General features: G+C 45.4%; 2 protein-coding genes across 3 annotated transcripts; one reads left to right on the top strand and one right to left on the bottom strand.

Moving 5' to 3' along the window:
• Nucleotides 1-7,376: 7,376 nt before the first annotated feature.
• LOC124656063 (probable E3 ubiquitin-protein ligase WAVH2) lies at nucleotides 7,377-12,701 on the top strand. Its single transcript, XM_047194871.1, has 4 exons — nucleotides 7,377-7,553; nucleotides 8,663-8,881; nucleotides 9,871-9,963; nucleotides 11,102-12,701. The coding sequence occupies exons 1-4, from the start codon at nucleotides 7,377-7,379 to the stop codon at nucleotides 12,461-12,463; spliced, it is 1,851 nt and encodes a 616-aa protein (XP_047050827.1). The 3' UTR covers nucleotides 12,464-12,701.
• A 632-nt stretch (nucleotides 12,702-13,333) lies between these two features.
• Nucleotides 13,334-19,950, bottom strand: LOC124652781 (THO complex subunit 3-like). 2 transcript variants are annotated; one of them, XM_047191823.1, is made up of 11 exons: nucleotides 19,824-19,950; nucleotides 19,063-19,158; nucleotides 18,035-18,164; nucleotides 17,834-17,943; nucleotides 17,024-17,092; nucleotides 16,584-16,641; nucleotides 16,334-16,433; nucleotides 14,402-14,488; nucleotides 14,156-14,234; nucleotides 13,939-14,071; nucleotides 13,334-13,787 (listed from the first exon to the last, which is right to left on the bottom strand). In XM_047191823.1, the coding sequence occupies exons 1-11, from the start codon at nucleotides 19,932-19,934 to the stop codon at nucleotides 13,753-13,755; spliced, it is 1,008 nt and encodes a 335-aa protein (XP_047047779.1). In that variant the 5' UTR covers nucleotides 19,935-19,950; the 3' UTR covers nucleotides 13,334-13,752. The 2 variants fall into 2 exon arrangements, with proteins under 2 accessions (XP_047047779.1, XP_047047780.1); XM_047191824.1 differs by having other exon boundaries at nucleotides 17,855-17,943.
• Nucleotides 19,951-21,096: the final 1,146 nt, after the last annotated feature.

The raw sequence follows: 21,096 nt of genomic DNA, 5'->3' as shown, positions 1-21,096 counted from the left end.
GGTAGGGTATAGGTCTCGATGTTTGCCCATGGAAGGGACTCATGGACAACCCGATTAGTCGTGGGTCGAGCATGGGTATCAGTCTATGCCCACGGGCACCCAATTAATATTACTAATTAAAATAATTAAATTATTTTGTATGGTACGTGGGCTATGATACACATACATTATACATGTAGATAATATACATCGTTTACACACAAAGCTCTTGTATTCAGACACCAAACATGTGCATATTAGTACTAGTTGCAGTCACAAAGCCATGAACGTGAACACACTACTCTTCGTCCTGGCAGCCCAACAATGTGTCGATGTGTTCTAAATATTTGGTTGCATCAAACTCTCCATTTTTTGTACCCGATGGGTTGGCCGATAGGATTGGGTTGCCCGATGAGTTTGGGCTTGGGTCTCATTCCTTACCGGGTAGGATCGTGAATCACCGGTGTACCCGATAAGGATAATGGGCATGGATCTAGTTTAGGCTGACCCGACCAAACCCGACCCATCGCCAGCCTTACTCCTCCCCCCTGGCTTGCACAGTTGCACGAAGTATAGACCGGTAACCCGTTCCCATGGAAGTTGTCGAGGGCGGTGAGAAGAAATACAAAGAAAAAGGGAGACGAAGGAAACGGACAAGATACGAGAAAAAAAAAAAAAAAAAAAAGGCTTCCACTGGACTTATTGGGCACTGCGCTACTCTGAGTCTCTGACTGACCGCCTGCCTCACAGACTGTGTTGAGCTTGAATGGCGTCCATGCTGCACGCTGCTCCATACCAGCACTAGCCCATACCAGTCCTACGTCACGTGCAGAAAGGACGGCAGGAGTGTCAAAAGTTGCTATATATACTGTATATTGTAGCGTTTTGAACAGTACTGAACAATCATCTTATACTAGTATGACATATACTACGAGGAAGATCTGCGATTTGCACAAAAAATAACCTAAAAGTGAAAGAAAAGCACAGACTGACCCTCCGGCGAAACTATTTCACTCATCTAACACTTTTGTGTGGCGTCCCTCCCATCGGCGCCACACATGTCGGCGCCACTCTCCCAGCCGACGTGGCGCCCTCGACGCTGAGCTGGTCCGCCGATCCGACGTGGCAGCATGTGTGGCGCCCCTCCCATCGGCGCCACACATGCACTTATAATTGCCCAAACATACTGTGAGACAATTCGTCTGGGACTTAGCCGTTTTGGCGAGGCTCTATCTGTGGCGCCGATGCCACGGGAGCCACACTAGCATGTGTGGCGCCGATGCCACGGGAGCCACACAAAGAAGCTCGCCAAAACGGCTAAGGACTTATCGTCTGGAGCCCCTGGATGTTTTCGAACCAAAAGTTGATATATGTTGGCATGTGTGGCACCGATACCACGGGCGCCACACACTGCAGTGTGGCGCCAGCATGAAGGGCGCCACACGTTGACTTGTGTTAAAACCATGAAAAATCCTACCATACTCCAACAGTTTTGAGTAGGACACAACAAGTAGCAGTTTCAGAACATACACATATAACACTTCATAGCTCACATCGTAGCACGTAGATTCAAACAACAAGTAGCATTATAGACATGGTTCGAAGTGACATAGGGTTCACAACTCGATACTTATGAAGATAGAGTTCACAACAACACGTAGCACATCCTAGTATCGTCCTCGACGTGTCGTCCTCACAGGTTGCTTCCGGACGGCCATCCTTTTCGTCCGCTGCCGTGGCTCTTGTTGCTGCTGCTCCTCCTGCTCCTCCTGCTCCTCCTCCTCTGAAGATAACGGCTCGTCGTTCCTCATCCTGGACAAAGGTGATCTCCGCGGCGGCCCCTCATCCTCCTCAATGGACCCCTTCTTCCCTCGGTTGACATAATCTTCCGGAGTGTACCGGTTTGGAGCCTTGCCCCTTGGCTTCAACTGGTAAGCTGACCGTGGGGCTTCCTTCTTGCCGCGACTAATGCTTTGACTCAAAATTTCGCCGTCGTCAGGAATTTTCACAAACATGAACACATGAGATTACAAAAGTTGAAATTAGTAAGAACATGTTTGACAACAACAAAATAGTCCATACCTCCCGCTCTTCAGAAGAGGAGGATGTAGGAATTTCGCCTTCGCGGCAACCTAGCAAGTTGGCTAACCGCCACATCTTTCGTGCAGTGTTACGCGTCATGGAACTCATGGTTACAAAGCCACCAGAACATAATAGCGTACATTCAAAGTTGGTGATCATACCTTAATGAAATGCCGCAACGGTCCGACAGGATTTTCATCTCTCCCGCTCTGGTCCCACATAACCTCGCACTCGTCAGCTGTTTTTTGGATCTCCGACCGCTGTGACAAACATAGCATACACAATTTAAGCGAGCACATGGCAATCTAGATGATGTACTACTTACTGAGAGAATCCATTACCACGAAGTTCAGCTCGGAAGCAATAGAAGTCGATCTCCCTCTGCGAGCATAGGTGTCGTGTTGGCTTTGCGCAACCTCATCGAACTCGATGGGGTCGTCCAAGATGTCCTCAGCATACGCGTGCTTCACTAACTCGATACGCGTGTTTTCATGGAACCACTTGAGGTAGTTGTTGAAAGCGGCCAAGTCGTGAGGCACAATCTCCACAGGGCCAGCAGTCCGTGTCGCTTCCAAACAGTGTAGGAACGACTGCGACGTGGTCGCTATGATGAACTCGGCCAATTTGTGATCTTCCTCCGCCGCTGCCTATCAAGCCTGCAAGAATCAAGAAGTTAGATTCTACCTCTTCTATCAAGAATCTTCCATCGCATGATTCCAGAAGTTTACCTATGAAGCGCCTTGTCCGTGTCTTGCCACTGAGGTGGGCACTCCTGATACAGCCCAAACTGTCTCATCACTCTATGCGGTTGGTGGTGTTCAACAAGCCACATGCATATGAGTGGGCAGCGCATACGCCAGAACCGCGCCTCCTCCGTGCACTTCTGATTGAGGTCAGGCATCCCCGCGCCAATACGGTAGTAGGTACCATATGGCTGCCATTCCACTCGCGAGCATACAAATATTTCAGAATTTACAACATGCCGGTAGAATCAATGAAAACTAGGATTGCAAAAGAATGATCGGTTACCTGCTCGGCGGTAAGAGTGTCCAACTCCGCGAGTGTACTTGCTCGTACATGATCTTTGGATCGCTCGTCATCTCCGAGACATTGTCCCAAAGGTATGCCCAAGTCGGCTCCCGATCAAGGTTCTCATGGTGATGAGGCCATGGCCACTCGGGGAGTGTCCTAGGCCGCCCAACTGATATGCGGTCCCAGCTCCATACGGAAAGTAGGAGCATGCATCCACCAATACCGCCGCTCCCAGTCCTGCTCCTAGTCCTACGACAAGCTTCGTCCAACTGCGTACATAAGACATTTGGTTAGTACTTTGTCTAGCACACTACTATAGGAAAATAGTACATAGAACAAATCATCACCTGCCGGTAGAGGTAGGCAAGTGCCGCTGTTCCCCAACTCCACCGGTGCTCCAACACCGTAAGCGCCTTCGACCAATACCAATGGGCCAGCTTCCCCCACTTGTCAGGAAAGAGAGTCCTCGAAATCATGTACCATAAGTACACGCGGGTGTACGTCCTCCGAGTGTCCTCGTTGGCCCCGTCCGGGCATTGTCGAAAGTTAGTCCTGATCCAAGAGAAAGACGCGCCGGGGGAACTCTCTCCTTTGGATTTGCTTGGCGCCGGAGGAGCCATGCCAATAAGCGCCTCCATCTGCTGGCGCCACCCATCGAAGGCTGTGTTCATACACGGTGGCTCGCCCCGAATAGGTAGTCCAAGGATCATGGAAACATCCTGGAGAGTAGGGGCCATCTCGCCGGCCCACAAGTGGAAGGTGTGCGTCTCCGGCCTCCACCGGTCGACAAGAGCGGTGAGTGCCGCGGCGTTCATGTTCGGCCCCCCACGGCTTACAAGGGATATGAACGGGAGAAGACCGGTAGGCTCGATGAACTCCGTGTACCTCTCGTCATATGGTATATCCACTGTGCCATGGTAACGAATCTTCAAAGGGTGAAGATCTGTTGTCCTCTCCGTCATATGAATAGCCCGGTGATCCCTGTCATACTCTTGATCTAGGAGCCACACCATCCTACATGTTTAACAAATATGAGCAATACATACATGAGAATATATCCAAATAAGCCATCACAAATACATCAAATACATACATATACATTCATATCTAGGGATAGAACACCATATGAGTTATTCCTTCACATACACATTCATGAAATTTGATGCCTAGGGTTCCTCCACAAATCTAGGATACATACATATCTAGGGTTCCTACACATACACATTCAACACTTACATACCCATTTCAACACATACATAGCCATTTCAAATCTAGTTTCCATGTCTAGGGTTCATGTACAAATCTAGCAAAATTTAACATCTATGGTTCCAACAAATCTATGGTTCAAACACAAGCATACAATGAGGCTATCAATTTCAATACATACACACCAATATAGATTCCAACAACAAACATTTCCAATCTAGGTTCCATGTCTAAATCGAATTAAATCGGAGCAAATCTTGGATGAATCGAAGGGGAACGAAGGGGAATACCTTGAGGATTGTATGGGGATGGATTTGGCCGGCCAGATCTGTCCAATCCGTGGAGGATTTGGTGGGCGGCGGAGGAGAGGCGGCCAGCGGCGGCAGTTGGAGGAGAGAAAGAAAGAAGAGAAAGAGAGGGTCGGGCTGGGGGCCGGCAAGGGCGCCACACTTAAGTGGATGTGTGGCGCCCGTGGCATCGGCGCCACACGTAGAGCCTCGCCAAAACGGCTAAGTCCCAGACGTCCGGAGCCCCTGGATGTTTTCGACCCAACAGGTGATATAAGTTGGCAAGTGTGGCGCCGTTGGGAGGGGCGCCACACATGCTGCCACGTCGGATCGGCGGACCAGCTCAGCGTCGAGGGCGCCACGTCGGCTGGGAGAGTGGCGCCGGCAGGAGGGGCGCCACACAGGCATGTGTGGCGCCGATGGGAGGGGCGCCACACAAAAGGGTTAGATGGGTGAAATAGTTTCACCGGAGGGTCAGTCTGTGCTTTTCTTTAACTTTTGGGTTATTTTTGTGCAAATCGCCAGGAAGATCTGATCTGAGCCGCCTCTGCCTCCCGGGTCACTCCTGCCTGGGTGATCCCGGAGGCCACCCCATCGGCTTGCCTCGAGCTCCCCCAACTTCGTCCCTGTTTGGCCGCTGCCGCTGCCGGCACCGTGACGGTGGTGACGCATGTCCCGCCAAAGGCGGAGATCAGGGACCAGATCGAGTGTGTCCTAGTGTCCTCTAGACAGTGGGGGTGGTGTCGGGCGGGCTAGGTGGTGCCGCGACGGAGGCGTCGAGGTGGAGGGGCGTTGGACATGCGACTCTGGGGGGTGCCTTCATGGCCGCCGGCGGCGCACCGTGCCCAGACCGGCGGCAGCGCAGACCCGACCTAGGCCCAGTGGGCCGTGGCTTTCCTCTCGTGTTTGGTTGGGATGCGGCCTCGGTCGCTCCCTATGCTCCGGGTTGTGCCTAGCGAACGTGAGTGGCTTCGCTTGTTTCCCGTTCGGCAACCCGACAGTTCGTCGTCTTCCACGATGTCGGCCGGTGGCGTGGGGGCTACCGGTGCGGCTCTTTAATAAAGGTGGTGATCCTACGGTTTCTCTTATGCGAAGATGAAGACCTGCCTGAGGCCTGTCTTCTTGATCTGGCCAGCGGTGAATGTAAAAGAGTTTGCTAGATCTTGTGGTATTCGATCATGCGCACCCATGCTTTTATTCCGACCGCTTGGTTCTGGAGGGAGTGGCGTGAAGCTCTGTTGTGTTGTCATGTGCTGAAGTTTTGGTCCATGGTGAATTCAAAGGCGGAGAATATAATAAAGGTCGGATTAGAGGACTAACAATGGAGGTTCAAGCATTTGCGCTCTTGAGGGATTTGCTTGGTGTTCCGTCTTTCGCAATAGTATGAAAGTGGGAGCAGCAGCACAGGTGAAGTTCCGAGTCTTACCTTTCAGGATGAAAATCCAAGGTCTAGTCTTAATTGGTTGTGCGTGGCAATAACCATGTTGAAGGCATTGTTTTGAGAGCGAGGACTATCTTCAGGGTGAAAATCTAATATCTTTGATCGGGCGACGACGGCGCTTGTCATTGTTCTCTTCTTGGAGGCGTCGCTTTTAGAGAGCCTGAAATTCAGGTGTTGTCTTGGTGGTGGTTGTATTGTTGTTGCTAGCGCTAGAATATTGTAGCGGGGTTTTTATTTCTTAGCTTATTTTCCTGTTTTTTTTTTGCATGGGTTATTTTCCTGTTTTTTGGTCATGTGCGTCCGTACTACCTTTAGGGTATTGTGTCGTTACAGAGGTGGGATGTATTTGGTATCTCTTGATATTAATATTTTTTTATTAAAAAATATGACATATAGTACACTAAAAACGATAGTATAGGAAAATAGTGCACGATTATGATGTCATGCCATGTTGAGCTCTACCCAGGAATTGAAAACACATCAGTCATCATAGGAACAATAATAAAGGTGATTCCACGAGGTTAGATTCAATAAAACAAATTTCTATGCAGTGACGTATAAAGTAGAGACCGTATGAAAATACTTCCATCGTTTTCAATTCCACAAACCAAACAAACTCAACGGGGAAAAAAAATCTACTAAACATGATTATGGATTTCGTTTAAGCCACAAAGAGCTGCCTACTCCATTTTTGTACAGGTTGTATGAAAAGACCGAAAAAAATTACATGTGTCATTTCTTGGATAGTTGAGATCGGCATTCTTAAAGTTACGCATCTTCTTCCCCGTTTTTGTAGAGCATGTAAATTACATACTCTCATGAAAATACGAGGGTACATAGTACTTCATAAAATTGCTATATGAGTCTCTCCTTAGTTGTTAACAACATATATAAAATAGGTGGGAAAGAAAGAAATTTATAGGACTGGAATATGATGGTTTGCTGACTTTGGGTACAAGATACCAACAAACAAATTTAGGAATGCTTTTGCGTTTGAAAATGGAGCTGCTAGAATATACCATAACCCATATCGTAAATTTTAAAAGAAAATCCACGCGAGAAATTAAAGATCTACATACTTCACCATACATTTTATACATACACACCGAATGGTGATCAAACCCTAACCGTAATCTATCCATAGTGCCGATCTCCTTGGCCAGCTCCGGGCATTGACAACACGGTTGCGCGTGGCCTCGTCGGTGGTGTTCCCCACCACATAGCGCTCGCGTTGGAGGAGGAGTTCGTCCGCCTCACGTTTGAATAGCGGGACAAACTTGTCGAGCACAACAAACTCACGTCATGTGCGGGTGCCGCCGCTCCGAGAGAGGCGTGGCGTGGTTGCACGCATGGAAGGAGCGTCAATCCCCTCCTTCCAGTGTGTGTGCACGCAGCGGTGTGTGGGAGCTCCCCGCCTCCATGATGTTGTTGTCTTTGTTCACCTCAGGCTACGCCGCTGTAGCCTGAATGCCATCCCAGTTAGTGATGTGGCGCCGCCCATGCATGCGGGCAACCTCCGCCTCGCGGTTGGCGGGAGGGATACGAGGGTGGTGGATACAAGAACCCCTACGGCCACATAACACCACGGTTCATAGGCCACTGATTTGCCGAAGGGGCGCCGTAGAAGGGGGTGCGGCGGCGGAGGATAGGATGCGGCGATAGCGGTCGATGGCGCCGCATTTTTTTTTAATCCAGGCCAGGCCTTTTTGGGGCATCTGCTCGGGCAGGAAATACAAAATTGGACCAGAACTTTTCTATTTGGGGCAATCCTCTTGCTGAAATGCGGCACTTTGCCGTAATCTTGCTAGGGTTGCCTTGCCGATGAACGAACCACCAATGGAGTGAGCTTGCTAGGCAGTGGGAAGCTGGAGTTGCGACAGGGCTGGGCAGGCACGCGTTACAGATTGTCCTTTCCGTGCGCAAAGAAAAAGGAGTAGTGTGAGTTGGGACCACAGTGAGTAGCAGCTCAGCAAGCAAGGACGCTTTTGCATAAAGGCGTTCGTCTGTGTTTGGAATTGGCGATACACCCATCAGTATTGTGCTTTTCCATAAAGAACCTCAAACGTGTTCCTAATTACTAATGTGAAGAGAAAAGAGTAATAGAAAGCATTTCACAGCGTCTTGTGCCCAAAACGACGTTCATAAAAGAAAAACGTCGGATTGACCCTTTCGGAACACCGTCGTGTGATGCCATGTTTAGGAGGTGTCCATTTTCAACCGTGTCCGCCAAGCAAAAAAATAAAACAAGTGTAAAAATCAAAGACATCACACATCTTAAGTCTCCGGAGCCGGACCGGGCCGGGGTGGGCACACCGAACAATATTTGAAGCACGCACGCCCGGATCAAAAGTAGCGTTGGGGCTCACGGCTGGACATGTTAAGTCTTCGGAGCTTCTCAAATTTCTTTGGATGACGTTTTGAGAAACGCAATTGGAGATGCTCTAAAGCATTTCAAGTTTCGAGATTTTTTTCTTAAGTTTATGTTTCCAGGGGCTGAAATCTAGATGAGAAACTAACGAAGGGTTTTGCTGCAACTACCAAACAACTCTGCTCACTCACTTTGGGGAGAGAGAGAGTATGATGACTTCATGGCCCTTTGGCCCCTTTTGCTCCATGTACAAGAACCAGATGGTAGGCAAAGCAGAAGCGTTTACACCACCACCTAGGACAGCAAGAAACAGGGGAATGGTGCTGTAGCTGCGGGGGGCCGAGAGCAATGGCGGGGGGATGCGGCATCGCCGGCGAAGGAACGCTCGCGCGGTGGCGGAGGGCGGCGGCCAAGCGGATCGGCTTCTCCTGCGCCTCCTTCTTCTCCTCACACGCCGCTTCTCCCTCCCCGCCGCCTCCCAAGACTGTAATAATCTCTGCCCCTCCCTCTCTGCATTTCATCAGAGATGTTCTGTTTCTTCGGTTTGCAGTCTCGCTCATGTCCAAGAACCATAGCCTCTTTTTCCTCTGGGGTTAGATAAGTTTTGGTTCCTAGCCAGCTATGCATCCCTTTGTGACCTGTTTTTTGGGGAGACTTTTGGCTTCTTCTTCGTCTCTTGATCTTGGGTTCTTAAAATGATCTCTCTATCTGTTGCAAATGTTCTAACCAAGCTGGAGCAACAGGAGCATTGCCGCTCCTGTCGCATTTTCTTCCTCTTCCTTTTCCAACAGTAGCAGCTGTTTCTAGGTACTGCTGCCCTATTCATTCATTTATGGAAATGATTGTTCTAGCTCCCTCCCGTTCCTTCCTTGTATTACTAGCACCTTGGGAAATGATTATACGCACCACGTACTCCCGTTCTTGTGGTCCATTTACAGCCCCACAAAGAATAAATCACTTTGGATCTACACATCCTCTGGAGTTTTCTTTAGAGATGTTGTCCTCTGAAGTTCAAAACTCCGAAGAAGCTTGTTCTGTGTGGAATGGTTATTTTGATTCAGTTCTTTGGTGACTGAAAAGCCAATGCATTATTCTCATTGGTACGCTGATGGTTGCTACAACCTGCAAGCCGCACTGCACAGGGGACATGGAGCACTTTGTCTTCGCTATGATTTTTAATCATTTTTTCTAGGAAAATTGGTGCCCATGTTTCTCTCTTCTTCCAACATTGTGTTTTCTAGGAACCGGGCAATTATCTTGGCCTTTTATGCACTATATCTATCTGGTGAATCCTTTTACCAGCTCAAAATAAATATTGTTTCTCTAGTAACTCGACTTTTAACAGTGCTAAATTGTTTTAGCACTGTCGTTGTATAGGATGTGTATATGGTCCGTTGGTGGATGCCTTGCTTGTAGCTCTATACTGCAAAATGGCAATGTATTAACAGGACTGAGGTCTGTAATTGTGTGTGCAGATCTCCTGCTCAGCAGTGAATGCTCCAGCAGACAGGAGTGATGGAGAACAGGAAAAGCTGGAGGAGCCGACCAGCACTAGAATGGCTGACAAGGTACCACCAGCTCCATGCCCACTTTCATTATTTGTTTTTCTTTTCTTTTCTCTTCTTTTCTTGTTCCATTTGGACCACCAGCCCTGTTCTTGATCACTACCTTTACCGGTAATCGAGCCTTTCTTTTAATAATTAGGAGTTGTTTATCTACTAAAGCATGGGTAGTTATGTTTAGATGTGCCCAGTGTCAACCAATTAATTCTTGTTAAGAAATCAGATACTACATGCTTTACATACTATCAGGTGGCAATAAACTGAGATAGCAAGGGCCAAGCTAAGAGGAGAAATTGGGGCTGTAAGAGAAGGGACTGTAGCAGAAAATCTTGATATTGTGGGGTTCATCTTCACTTTGGTCTCTCTTAGGATTGCCCAATTTCGTCCTGTAGAATTTTTTAATATTGAGGTGTGTAAGAGGTGGAACATCACTGAGATAAACCATTTTCTCCTTTCTAAAGGAAAGACTTAAGGAGGCGATAATTTTGAGGGTTTAGATTCTTGACTACATTTGTCGACCTCCGAATCATGAGGATCTGGACACCAGCTATCTCCATGACCTCATGTCTTAGTTTGAAAATCTGGCAAAATGTTGCAATTAATTGAAAAGTGTGGTTCCGTTTATTTAGTGCACATGATGGGTTGTATGGTTGTCCACTCATATATTATCTACTAAGTAAGGACTGTTAGTATGTGCACCCTTTGTTTGTTTCAGTATAATGGAGCATCGGTACTTTTTAGTGGCTATTGATGGACAATCATATCACCACTCAGATGAATCATAAGGTCTCTCTGGTAACATGATACTTGTCTCCCTAATGGTATACGAAAGAACAAGACAGTGGCTTATGTATCCTTATGACACCTGCGGCGACATGCATGGCATGTATTATGCCATATAGATGGCATATATCAATGTTATGACATACATGGCATACATGACTCTCCAAGACAATGAAAGCAGACATTGTTTTCTAGCCTTAAAAAATCCTTCCTTCACTAATAGTTCCAACCCCGTTAAATCTAGGCTGTGGCGATCGTTTACAGCTACTTGTATGCACATCAGTTTTAGTTTCTAATCTGCTCTCACATGTATTCTGAACTCATCCACTGACTAAACATTTTACACTGTATTCTCATGCAGAACCTGTGTGCAATATGTTTGGAGAGCCTCAGCATCAGCAGCAGTGACATTGACAACAGCGACAGGCCAGCGATCTTCACAGCCCAATGCTCCCACTCTTTCCACTTCCTGTGCATCGCCTCCAACATCCGGCACGGCAATGTCACATGCCCTATCTGCCGTGCGCAGTGGTCTCAGCTGCCGCGTGACATGAAGGTGCCACCGCTGCTGCACAACCAGTCTGATCCGATCCTCCGCATCCTCGACGACAACATCGCGACGTCCCGTGTCAACAGAAGGTCCTCCATCCGTGCCACCCGCTACAACGATGATGACCCTGTCGAGCCTTACACTCTGACGGAGCATGTCGACCCGTGCCTGCGCTTCGCCCTGATCCCGTCTCCAGTGGCAGCAGCTCACCACCATGCTCTCGGACACTACCCTTGTGGACGCATGATGCCACTACAACAGCACTGCCAGTACAGCAGCTCCTCCATGCTTTCGCCATCGCAGATGGCTTCACCAAGCGCGCAGAGGCGTGCTTACCTCTCAGTCAGTCTAGCTCCACAGCCAGCCATGGACCTCGTCTTGGTTGCCAGCCCCAACGGCCCACACCTGAGACTCCTGAAGCAGGCAGTGGCACTTGTCGTCTTCTCCATGCGCGCCATCGACCGGTTAGCCATCGTCACAAATGCTACCACCGCAACCCGCGCATTCCCCTTGCGCCGGATGTCGTCCCATGGCAAACGGATGGCACTACAGGTCATCGAGCACCTCTGCTCCGTCGGTGGAAATGATCCAGTAGGGGCCTTGCAGAAGGGTCTGAAGATACTCGAGGACCGGGCGCACCAGAACCCTAGCAAATGCATCCTTCACCTCTCCGACCATCCGATCCGCAGCTATGTTGGGGTGGACATGAACCGTTCAAACATCCCGGTCCACCAGTTCCACGTCGGGCTCGGCTTCGGGGTGCAGAACAGCTTCGTGATGCATGAGTTCGAGGAGCTCCTGGCGCGGCTGCTCGGCGGCGTGATAGGGGACACCCAGCTGAGGATAGGTGAGCATGGTGGGGTGGTGAGGCTTGGCGAGCTGAGGGGTGGCGAGGAGAGGAGGATCCCGCTTGACCTGGTGGCGGACTGTGGCTTCATTCTGGTCGGTTATAGCTACCTGGAGGGTGGAAGGGAGGATCAGCCGAGGAACGGCGAGGCCGCGGTCGGGTTTGAGGAGAAAGGTGGCGACAACAGGTGCTGCGGGATAAGGGACATGGGTCCGAGCATCGGCGGTGGTGAGAGGAGGAGCAGCTGCTGCGCCGAGAGCTGGGACCATCTTGACCCATTCATGGCGCGGCGGTGGGCTAAGCATTTCAACGTGTACAGATCCTGAGTTGTTGAAGAGATGTGGAGCGTCTTGGTGATGATCGGATGAAGAAGTCTGGTTGCCAGTTTGACAGGATATGATTCTTGGTTGGTTCTTTTGTTTTTTACATTCCTGCGAGAGTCTCAGGGCAGTGTTTGTTATTCTTTTCTTGCCTTTTGTTGTGGATCTGAGTCCCATGTTATTTGGATGTGTGCAGAGGGTTATCTTTCGTTTTCAGCCAGTGTGTTTGTGTGTATCAGGTCAAATAGAAGGCTCCAGAACGGAAGATTATGAGTGTCATGAAGTGACGTGCCATTCATTCTTCAGAAGCAATGCAATGTCTCTTTGTTGTTGTTGTATGCTAATTTCGCAATTCAAGTCTCAGAACATGAGGCTCGATGCCTCACTGGCATGTTTGAGGCACGTGGTCGGCTCGCGTCACTGTGATTTAGGAGCGATTTGTCTGGAATTCAACTTGCACTCCCCGTGGATATTTAGTTTCAAAAACAATTGTCTTTTATCCTTGCATTTTTTGGTCTTCTGTAAGTTCGTTGCCACTTCTTTTGCATTTTTGTCATTTGATGCCTCCAAGTTACAACCCCGCAAAAAAAAACGATAATCCCTCAGATTTCATAAGTAGATAAAACATAAGATGGGACGGTAACTTTTTGCTAGAATTATTTTGTTGGTATTTTTATAAGTTCGTTGCCACTGTTTTGCATCTGGCTTCTGATGCCAATAATTAACAGGTCCAGTTCAATCCTTCGGGTTAGAACCCAAACAAAGGAAACAATGATAATAAACAGTTCAGCGTGCTTCTCCACTTGACCAATAAGGTGACAACTGTGCCCGGTGCACATTGTTTACTAGTTGGGGACATCTTCAATTCAATTTTCCTTCTGTAAGAACATTTTATACAAAATTTGTAACAATCTATTTTACTTGTCCACAATCCATTGCTGTAGTATTCTCTCAGATGCGGTAAACATGTCCCCTAGGAGTAACATAAGGTACAATACAACACTGCTCATTCCTGGGATGTTTGGTTTGAAAATTACCACCTTAGTAATCATAGGTTGGTCCATCATGAAAATCTCGTAAATTTGGTACAATGACCTAATCCCTAATTTTGTTCTAGCTTAGCCCTAATGTACTACAATGTCCTGATAGACCAACCCATTATATCCCTCAAACCAAACAAGGGTGCTAAGCATTGAACGGTCACCTCATCAAGCCTTCAAAGCAGATACATTTGAATGCTAGATAGCTGCATCTATAAAGAGAACTTGCTGATGATAAATCTGCTCCGAATCAGGTTATGTGCTTTCGAAACCAAATATTCGGAAAACACCTGCAAAATGAAAGACGTGAAACATTAGTGCCACTCCATTTCTATGTCATTTCCCCTCTTCTTTTACGGATGAAGAATTGAATAACTACGAAGTAACACTGTTGCAAAGTGAAACAAATGCATCTAAATGAGTGGACTGCAACAACTATACCATCATCAGCCTGGTACTTATTCTTGTCGTCTCCTGCATAAGCCAGGAGGTTGTATTTAGGGTTCCATTCAACGCTGTTCATAGCTGCCTTAGATGGAATCTGATGAATTGATCGTCCAGTCTGAATGTTGGCCTGGTGGAAGGAAGAAAATGTAAATTCTTCAGAACAGTTTGCCTCGAATCGTAAACAAATTTTACTATGTTTGTGACCACTTACAATGTCAATGAAAGGATCTTCACTGGCATATGCAAGAAATTCTCCGCTGTGACTGAAGCTAACTGTTCTTACAGGCCACCTAAAAAAAAAGGGGGACATTGATACACATTTCCAAGATACACAAATCATTTACCAATTTCAATCTGAATAATGGTTACGGGCAACTGAGGGTGATTCAAACAAAAGCAACTGAAGTTATTTCTACGAAAGCAGCCTACAGAAGTTACATGGTAGAAAAGAACTTACTCCAGTTTTGTGAAGGTTTTAATGCATAGCAACTCTTTGACATCCCAAAGACTGACAAGTGAATCTGCACTTCCGACAGCAAAATACCTGGCATCAAAACATTCTGTAAGTGCCATCATCAAAACAACTATACTCTCGCTGGATGCTGATAGGAAAAAGGAATCACCCACAATTGCCAGAGATGGTTGTGTGATTGTGTGCACAACATTAGCATGGCACACTAATACAATCAGCTCAAATTAAAAGAAAGCTTGCTGTTCATAGCAGGATAAGAATTTGGACCATGTGGCAAATTTGCAGAAATGGAAGCAGGTTACCCGTGGCCAGTTTAAAAATGCCCAATTATGCCAAAAAAGAGAATTTCCAGTTAACATATTTTTTGCAGAGAATCCCCTGCAGAGTTTGGTCCCATGATGTTAGAGGCAAGCAGCAGAGAGCTGATGAAGGATATTATCAGCGAAGAAACACGAAGGAGTATAGCAGCCCTACATGTGCCCGAATCTGGCCACTGCAGTCGCTTTGCTGCGACATGATGAGCGGCCAATTGACATGATTCAGAAAAACTTTCTGATTCAAAGAAACAAAAATAAATTATGTAGATTACATTAGTGGAAGACAGATTGTGGTCCTCAAAGGTTCCCATACTTCACCCCAAGTGCATAGAAGGCCTTCGATGCTGTCTTCGCAAGTGCTGCAGTCATGACATCTATCCCCAAGGGTTGTTCGAAAAGGGTTTCCACAAAAACATATAAACTTCCATATTGTTTTATTTGTGCTAGTGATGCTGCTCTGATCACCAGCAATTGAAGAAACTGAACTGTTGGTTTTGGCCAGGTTGAAATCAACCTGTGCTTGAAAACTCTTAGAGCAACTCCAGCAAAGTACGCGCAAAAAGCCCAAAACGTGGTGCGCAAAAAGCCCATTTCCACTCTCTCTCCCACTCACCTGTGTTCCCCCCCCCCCCCCCTCCGCGCCGTGTCCCCAAGCTCTCTCTCTCTCTCTCTCCTCCACGAATCGCGCATTTGAAATGTTTATGTTTGAATCATCATAGAGATGTGAGACAACTAGAGGGGTTGTTTTCCAAGTATGCTTTTTTTATCTAAAAAAAAGCAGAACAAGCACCCTACTCAAATGCAGTCTAGGAGTATACTCAAAACTGGTTTTTGAGTTCCACTTTTTTGAGTATCTGCTAGAGTTGCTCTTACCGACTTAATCTTCTTAAGCAACCCCCTTCTCCTAGATCGGCTTTTAATCTGCTAAACTTTGTATGCAAAACAGCAGAGGAGATGGGAAGCAAGGTTTTAAGAACCTACAGATGGCAGGGACACATCGACAGGCTTGGAACCTAATCAACCGAGATGAGGGCTGGTGACAGAAGTATGAGACTCAGTTTGGGTCAAGCATTGGGCTGAGGAGAGTGTGTGAGGGGTTCACCGCAAAATTCCATGATGATACAATTTCTCCCTTTTCTGCAATTGACCTTAGGTGTGTGGAGAAAAATCAGCCTCCTTGTCATGGTTTTCATTCTTCCACTAAACCAGTGGTTTCTATAGGCCATAGGATATATTCCTGGTCTATATCAAGGCCTGAAAAATCCTATTCAAAGTCACCTACCAAATTAAAATAATTGTAGGTAATCACTCAATTACAGGTATTTGGGATAGGAATTTTATCTAAAGATGAAGCGATACAAATCAATATTTCTTGATATTGTAGAAGTCAAAATATAGCTTCAGTGTTAACTCTGTTAGCAAATCAGACAACCCATCAACAAATATAACAGATCATCTAGATCCAAAGTAACAACGGATCATCAAGCTCGAGCAACTTTCTGATTTTCTAGGCAATCTGGCTGGTCGTTTATTAGCAAATACTCTATTTTTTCCTAATTTAGGCAGATAAATAACTGAAAACGACAAAGAATCATCTCACCTATCAAGGGGATCCATTGCTATGCAATAGCATCCTGCGGTGTGAGCATTTAGTTTGCAGACAACATCAAGGGAAGGATAATTAACCACCTCAACAAATCCTACATCAAGAATAAAGCCGAGGGGCAGAATTAGCATCAATTTATGTGATATTAACACTTGAAGGAAACATCAAGGATCCTTGTTCCATTTTCAGAAATGATGAACTTCAACATTCATAATTAAGAGGAAAATACATCTTGGTTTCTTACCAAGTCCAGTAGTGATGAAGAACATATCTCCAGTTTTATTCCACGAAATCTCATTAATCTGAGAAACATATCAATAATTCACTTCAGACATAAAACAAGAATGCATGCGCTGCAAGTGAAGAAAAATGAGAACTGCGTCAAATTGAAAACATAAAGTTCAGAAAGGTGTGAACATCAACCGTAAATACATTACGTTGATTCAACTGTTTGGCACCACACATCGGTGTGCATTCAGACTATAGTGGCTACAATTTACCATTTTTCCTCTAAAAAGAACAAATGTGCACAGTTTTTTGGTCTAAGACAAGCACATATGCCCATGTGTTTCACTATATTTCTTATCACATGCATATGCACAGGTTCATCCAAAACATAACTGGATTCAGAACAAAATTATCCTCAAGAATTTTTTCAGTGTCCAAACTTCATTTGGAAAGTACCTCGTAAGGGAACTTCTGTCTGTGAATGGGTTTTAGCTTCCGGACATCCACTATGGTCAGCTCATCCTCCTACAGACCATTAGAAGCGGCTGTTATTGTAGTTGAAGGCTTGATAAAACTAGACATTCATATAAAGTAGTAATATATATTGTGCACATTTTATGAAACATGCTAAATCTTACATGACCCTCAAAATAGAGCCATGTTGATAACTATACTAACTTTTCACACCGCTTGTCATACTATAGAAACTTAGCAAGACAAATGCTAAGACTTCCATCTAATTGATACATAATAACCATCATATCCAGGTGCATCAGTACCAAACTACGGTGTATGATATGGTGCAACATTTTCTCAAAATACATATATAACAATATAGTCACATACTTTTATGCAGGTCCGTAGCATAGTAGTTAGGTCAACAGAAGATCTAGATTTCTAGCAAAGTTACACAAGGTATAAACTAAAAACAAGCAGGATAACAAAGCTAAACAGATACCAAGGGTTGTGTGAGCTGGGTCACAGCATAATGATGCATATCACAAACATATCAGGGTTTAAATTTGCTATTTGAGAAAAGGGAAATAAACTCATGCACTATCAATATATGTATCAGAAGAACAACCACAGGAGATGAAGAAACACAAGATTCATGATGGCAATGTCAAGCATCGGAATGATGTTCCATTACTTACTTTAAATAAATTAAATATAATAGACAAACAGCTAAGCACCAAAATGCACATAAGTCAGATTATTGCATGCTCAATTTAGAAAAGCTAAAAAATATACTACAATCTAATGTACCCATATTCTGTTATTGTAAACCTTATTTCCAACAGCTATGTGAGTGCCATCATGTTTGTATGTGATGTTGATGTTCTCTCCACTAAGTTCAACAACTTGGCATTTTCCACCTGAAGAGAAAAATATAAACTAAATGGATTAACAATGATGAACTAAACTGGGAGTTTTAGCACATTGACCGACATGAATCGTATTACTTACTCCGCGCATCCCAAAGACGAATTGTCTTGTCAGCAGCTGCAGTAGCAACTGTTTCAGGATGCTTTGGATCCCAGCATAATTGATCTACACTATCTGTGTGGCCTTTCAGCTCAATGTCTTTAACCTTGGACTGTGTATGATAAAATGTGTTGTCAGCATCGTTTGCAGCTTGGAAGTCCCAATAAGCAGAATCTAATCCTAAAATACATCCCCTCATTCAAAAGAGCTAAATGTTCACTCCTAAACAAGTAAATCAATTTACTGTAGCTAACATTTCGGCGATAAATGCATAACTTGTTCTCAGTATTCCACCATCCAGAATGAAATTCACTACTCATGTTAATAAACTATGGCCACAATATTCTTCAAACTGGAAAAAATGTGCAAAAGATAAAACATGCTAAGGTGGAGGAAGCAAATTTGGCAGCTACGTCCTACGTGCCACTACAGTCCATATTCCAATCTTCTTCATTTTCTCTTTTACGAGTTTAGAAACTGCGAAACAATTCATGGAAGTAAGTCATGCTATATTAATTTGCGCTTGCAAAATTTCATCCAAAAATATGAACATTTGTGACCTAGATATAAAAAAAACAGGATATAAACGAATAGTGAATGAGAAAGCCATACAATTGCCTTTTTTTTTACAGGTCACAGGAAGTCATATTTGCTGAAGGTGCACATGATATAAAATGAACTACATCCATGGCTATTTCACATTTTTGAAAACTCAGGAAGTGGTTTTTGGATAATGGGGTGTAGTGCGAGTCAACTATCACGAGAATGTCTTCTCTCATTAAGGTGCTCCTGTTGTGCGCCATCCCAAGAACAGGGATAAACAACTCTTGCAAAGAGTTAGACCATAACTCAGTGCTTGCATTATATGAAATGGAGATATTCACAGCCATACATATTCTTTACACAGGAAAGTATGCATTGAGTGCAGACAACAACAAAAAATGGTTATCTGGTTCCATAACAAGCAAGGCTCTTCCCGTAGCAATTATTAAACAAGGGGAGATAATTACATGGCCATGGGGATCAATACTCCAGACACGTGCAGTATGATCAATAGAGCCTGAGGCAAGCTTTGTGCCTATGCAGTTCCACGCTACGGAGTGCACCTAAAATACAGAAGACCATTGTCATTTACTTGATAAGGAACAGCAAATAAAGGATGGACAAGGAGCAACAAAACTACATTAGCAACTAAATTTTACATGTAAGTATCATACTAGAAGGAAGGAGCTTTATACCAAAACAAACAGAAAGCAACCAAGAGATCCTCACAATACAATGATTTTTCTGAAAGGGAGATGTTGTCCCCATCTTCAGTAAAGAATCTTGACATAAGTAAATGAGCCCCTGGCTCAAAATTGATTTTCTTTCTCAATATGCTAGCACGAATTTTCATCTTTAATACGAAAGAACCACTCTGGAAAAAAAAAGTATGACCGGGATCCTTTTTCTCTAACAAAAAAAAAATACTCAACTTTGCTCTGAATCAAATGTATGACCGGGAGTAGTTCAGAACGCCCTAGCAATTAGGTCAAATCAAAGTTTTCCCCTCAACTTTGCTCCGATCGAAAACGAGACCGGACGACCCAAATATTGGAACTTTTGTATTTTGTCCTCTTTTTTTGGCTAGTTTCGCATCAAGAACAGATTCAGCATTGGATAACTTCGGCCATCTTTTCTCGCGGAATTTTGGGTTTTAGGGGCAGAGAGGGTAATTCCCGTGCCGCCATAATACGAGGGTGGGGGGGGGGGGGGGGGCATGGAGAGGTACCTTCTTCTTGTGGCTGTAGTACTCCCTGGACACCAGGTTCTTGAATCTTGACCCCGGCGCTGAGCTGCCGGCGGCGGCGCCGCCCTTCTTGTCGTCTTCTCTCCCCTCCATTATTCTCGGCGGCGGCGCGGCGGATGGTTGGGGATGGGAAATTTGCACCGCTTGATGGGCTCGGGTTGGGCCCCTATGGGCTTGAGGTGCAAAGCCTTGGTCGCAGCCAGAGGGCAGGGCGACAGAGGAAATAGAACGCGAATCGGAGTAGCAAGCAAAGACCGGCGACTACCGGCGGCGGCCGTGAGATGGGAGAAGAACGTCGCAGACTGAAAGGCGACAGAGGAAATAGAAGGCGAATCCTTAGAGAAACGAAGTAAAAAAGCAGCAAGGGGTTATCTTGAAGATTGGCTTCAAAAAAGCTTATAACAACCAAGTTAACTGGAATTTTCTGCTTGATTGTTGTATCAAAAGCTGGCTATCTTGAGTTACGAATGTTGTTACAGGTGGCACCTTGAGTGTGAAGTTCAATGATTTTGTAGGTCCATATTTTGGTAGTCACAAAAGTGTGAGACAAGGAGATTCTTTTGCTCCCACTCTCTACAATATTGCAGCTAATTGCTTGTTCAGATGGTCCAGAATGTCCAACACAACAAATGGTTTAATCAAAGGTTTGGTTGATCATGTGATTGATGGACGACTTTCTATCCTCCAATATGCTGATGATACTATTCTTCTCATCCAATATGATCCGGAGAGTGCTAGAAATTTGAAAATCTTGCTCTATGTGTTTGAATCCATGTCTAATTTGAAGATTAACTTTGATACAAGTGAGTTGCTTTTGATTCAAACTGATGATGAAAAACTACATAGTTATGCTGACCTTTTTAATTGTCAAGCTGGTGACTAGCCTATTAAATATCTTGGTACACCTGTTAGTCCTAGAAGAACAACGGTGACTGAGATGAGATTTGTGGAGGACAAAGTTAGGAAAGGAATTGATGGCTCGATGGGTAGTACCATGTCCATTGGGGGCAGAGTGATAAAAATTGATGCATGTCTATCCAACAGTATTGTGTATCAAATGTCCTTCAGGCTACTTCATAAAACAAACATTGAGGGCCTGCAAAAACCAATGAGAGGGTTTCTTTGGTCTAGTAATAGAGGTAAAAGGAGATATCCTGGTTAAATGAAAGCTGATATGTAAACCCATAGTGAAAGGGGGATTGGGAATTAAAAATTTGACTATATTCAATATATTATGGTGTGCCAGTGGTGGTGG

The sequence above is a fragment of the Lolium rigidum genome, chromosome 5 (genome assembly GCF_022539505.1).
Source record: "Lolium rigidum isolate FL_2022 chromosome 5, APGP_CSIRO_Lrig_0.1, whole genome shotgun sequence".
Classification (NCBI taxonomy): Eukaryota; Viridiplantae; Streptophyta; class Magnoliopsida; order Poales; family Poaceae; genus Lolium; species Lolium rigidum.
The sequence above is the reverse complement of the archived record's forward strand: the minus strand, read 5'-3'. Positions and strand labels throughout refer to the sequence as shown.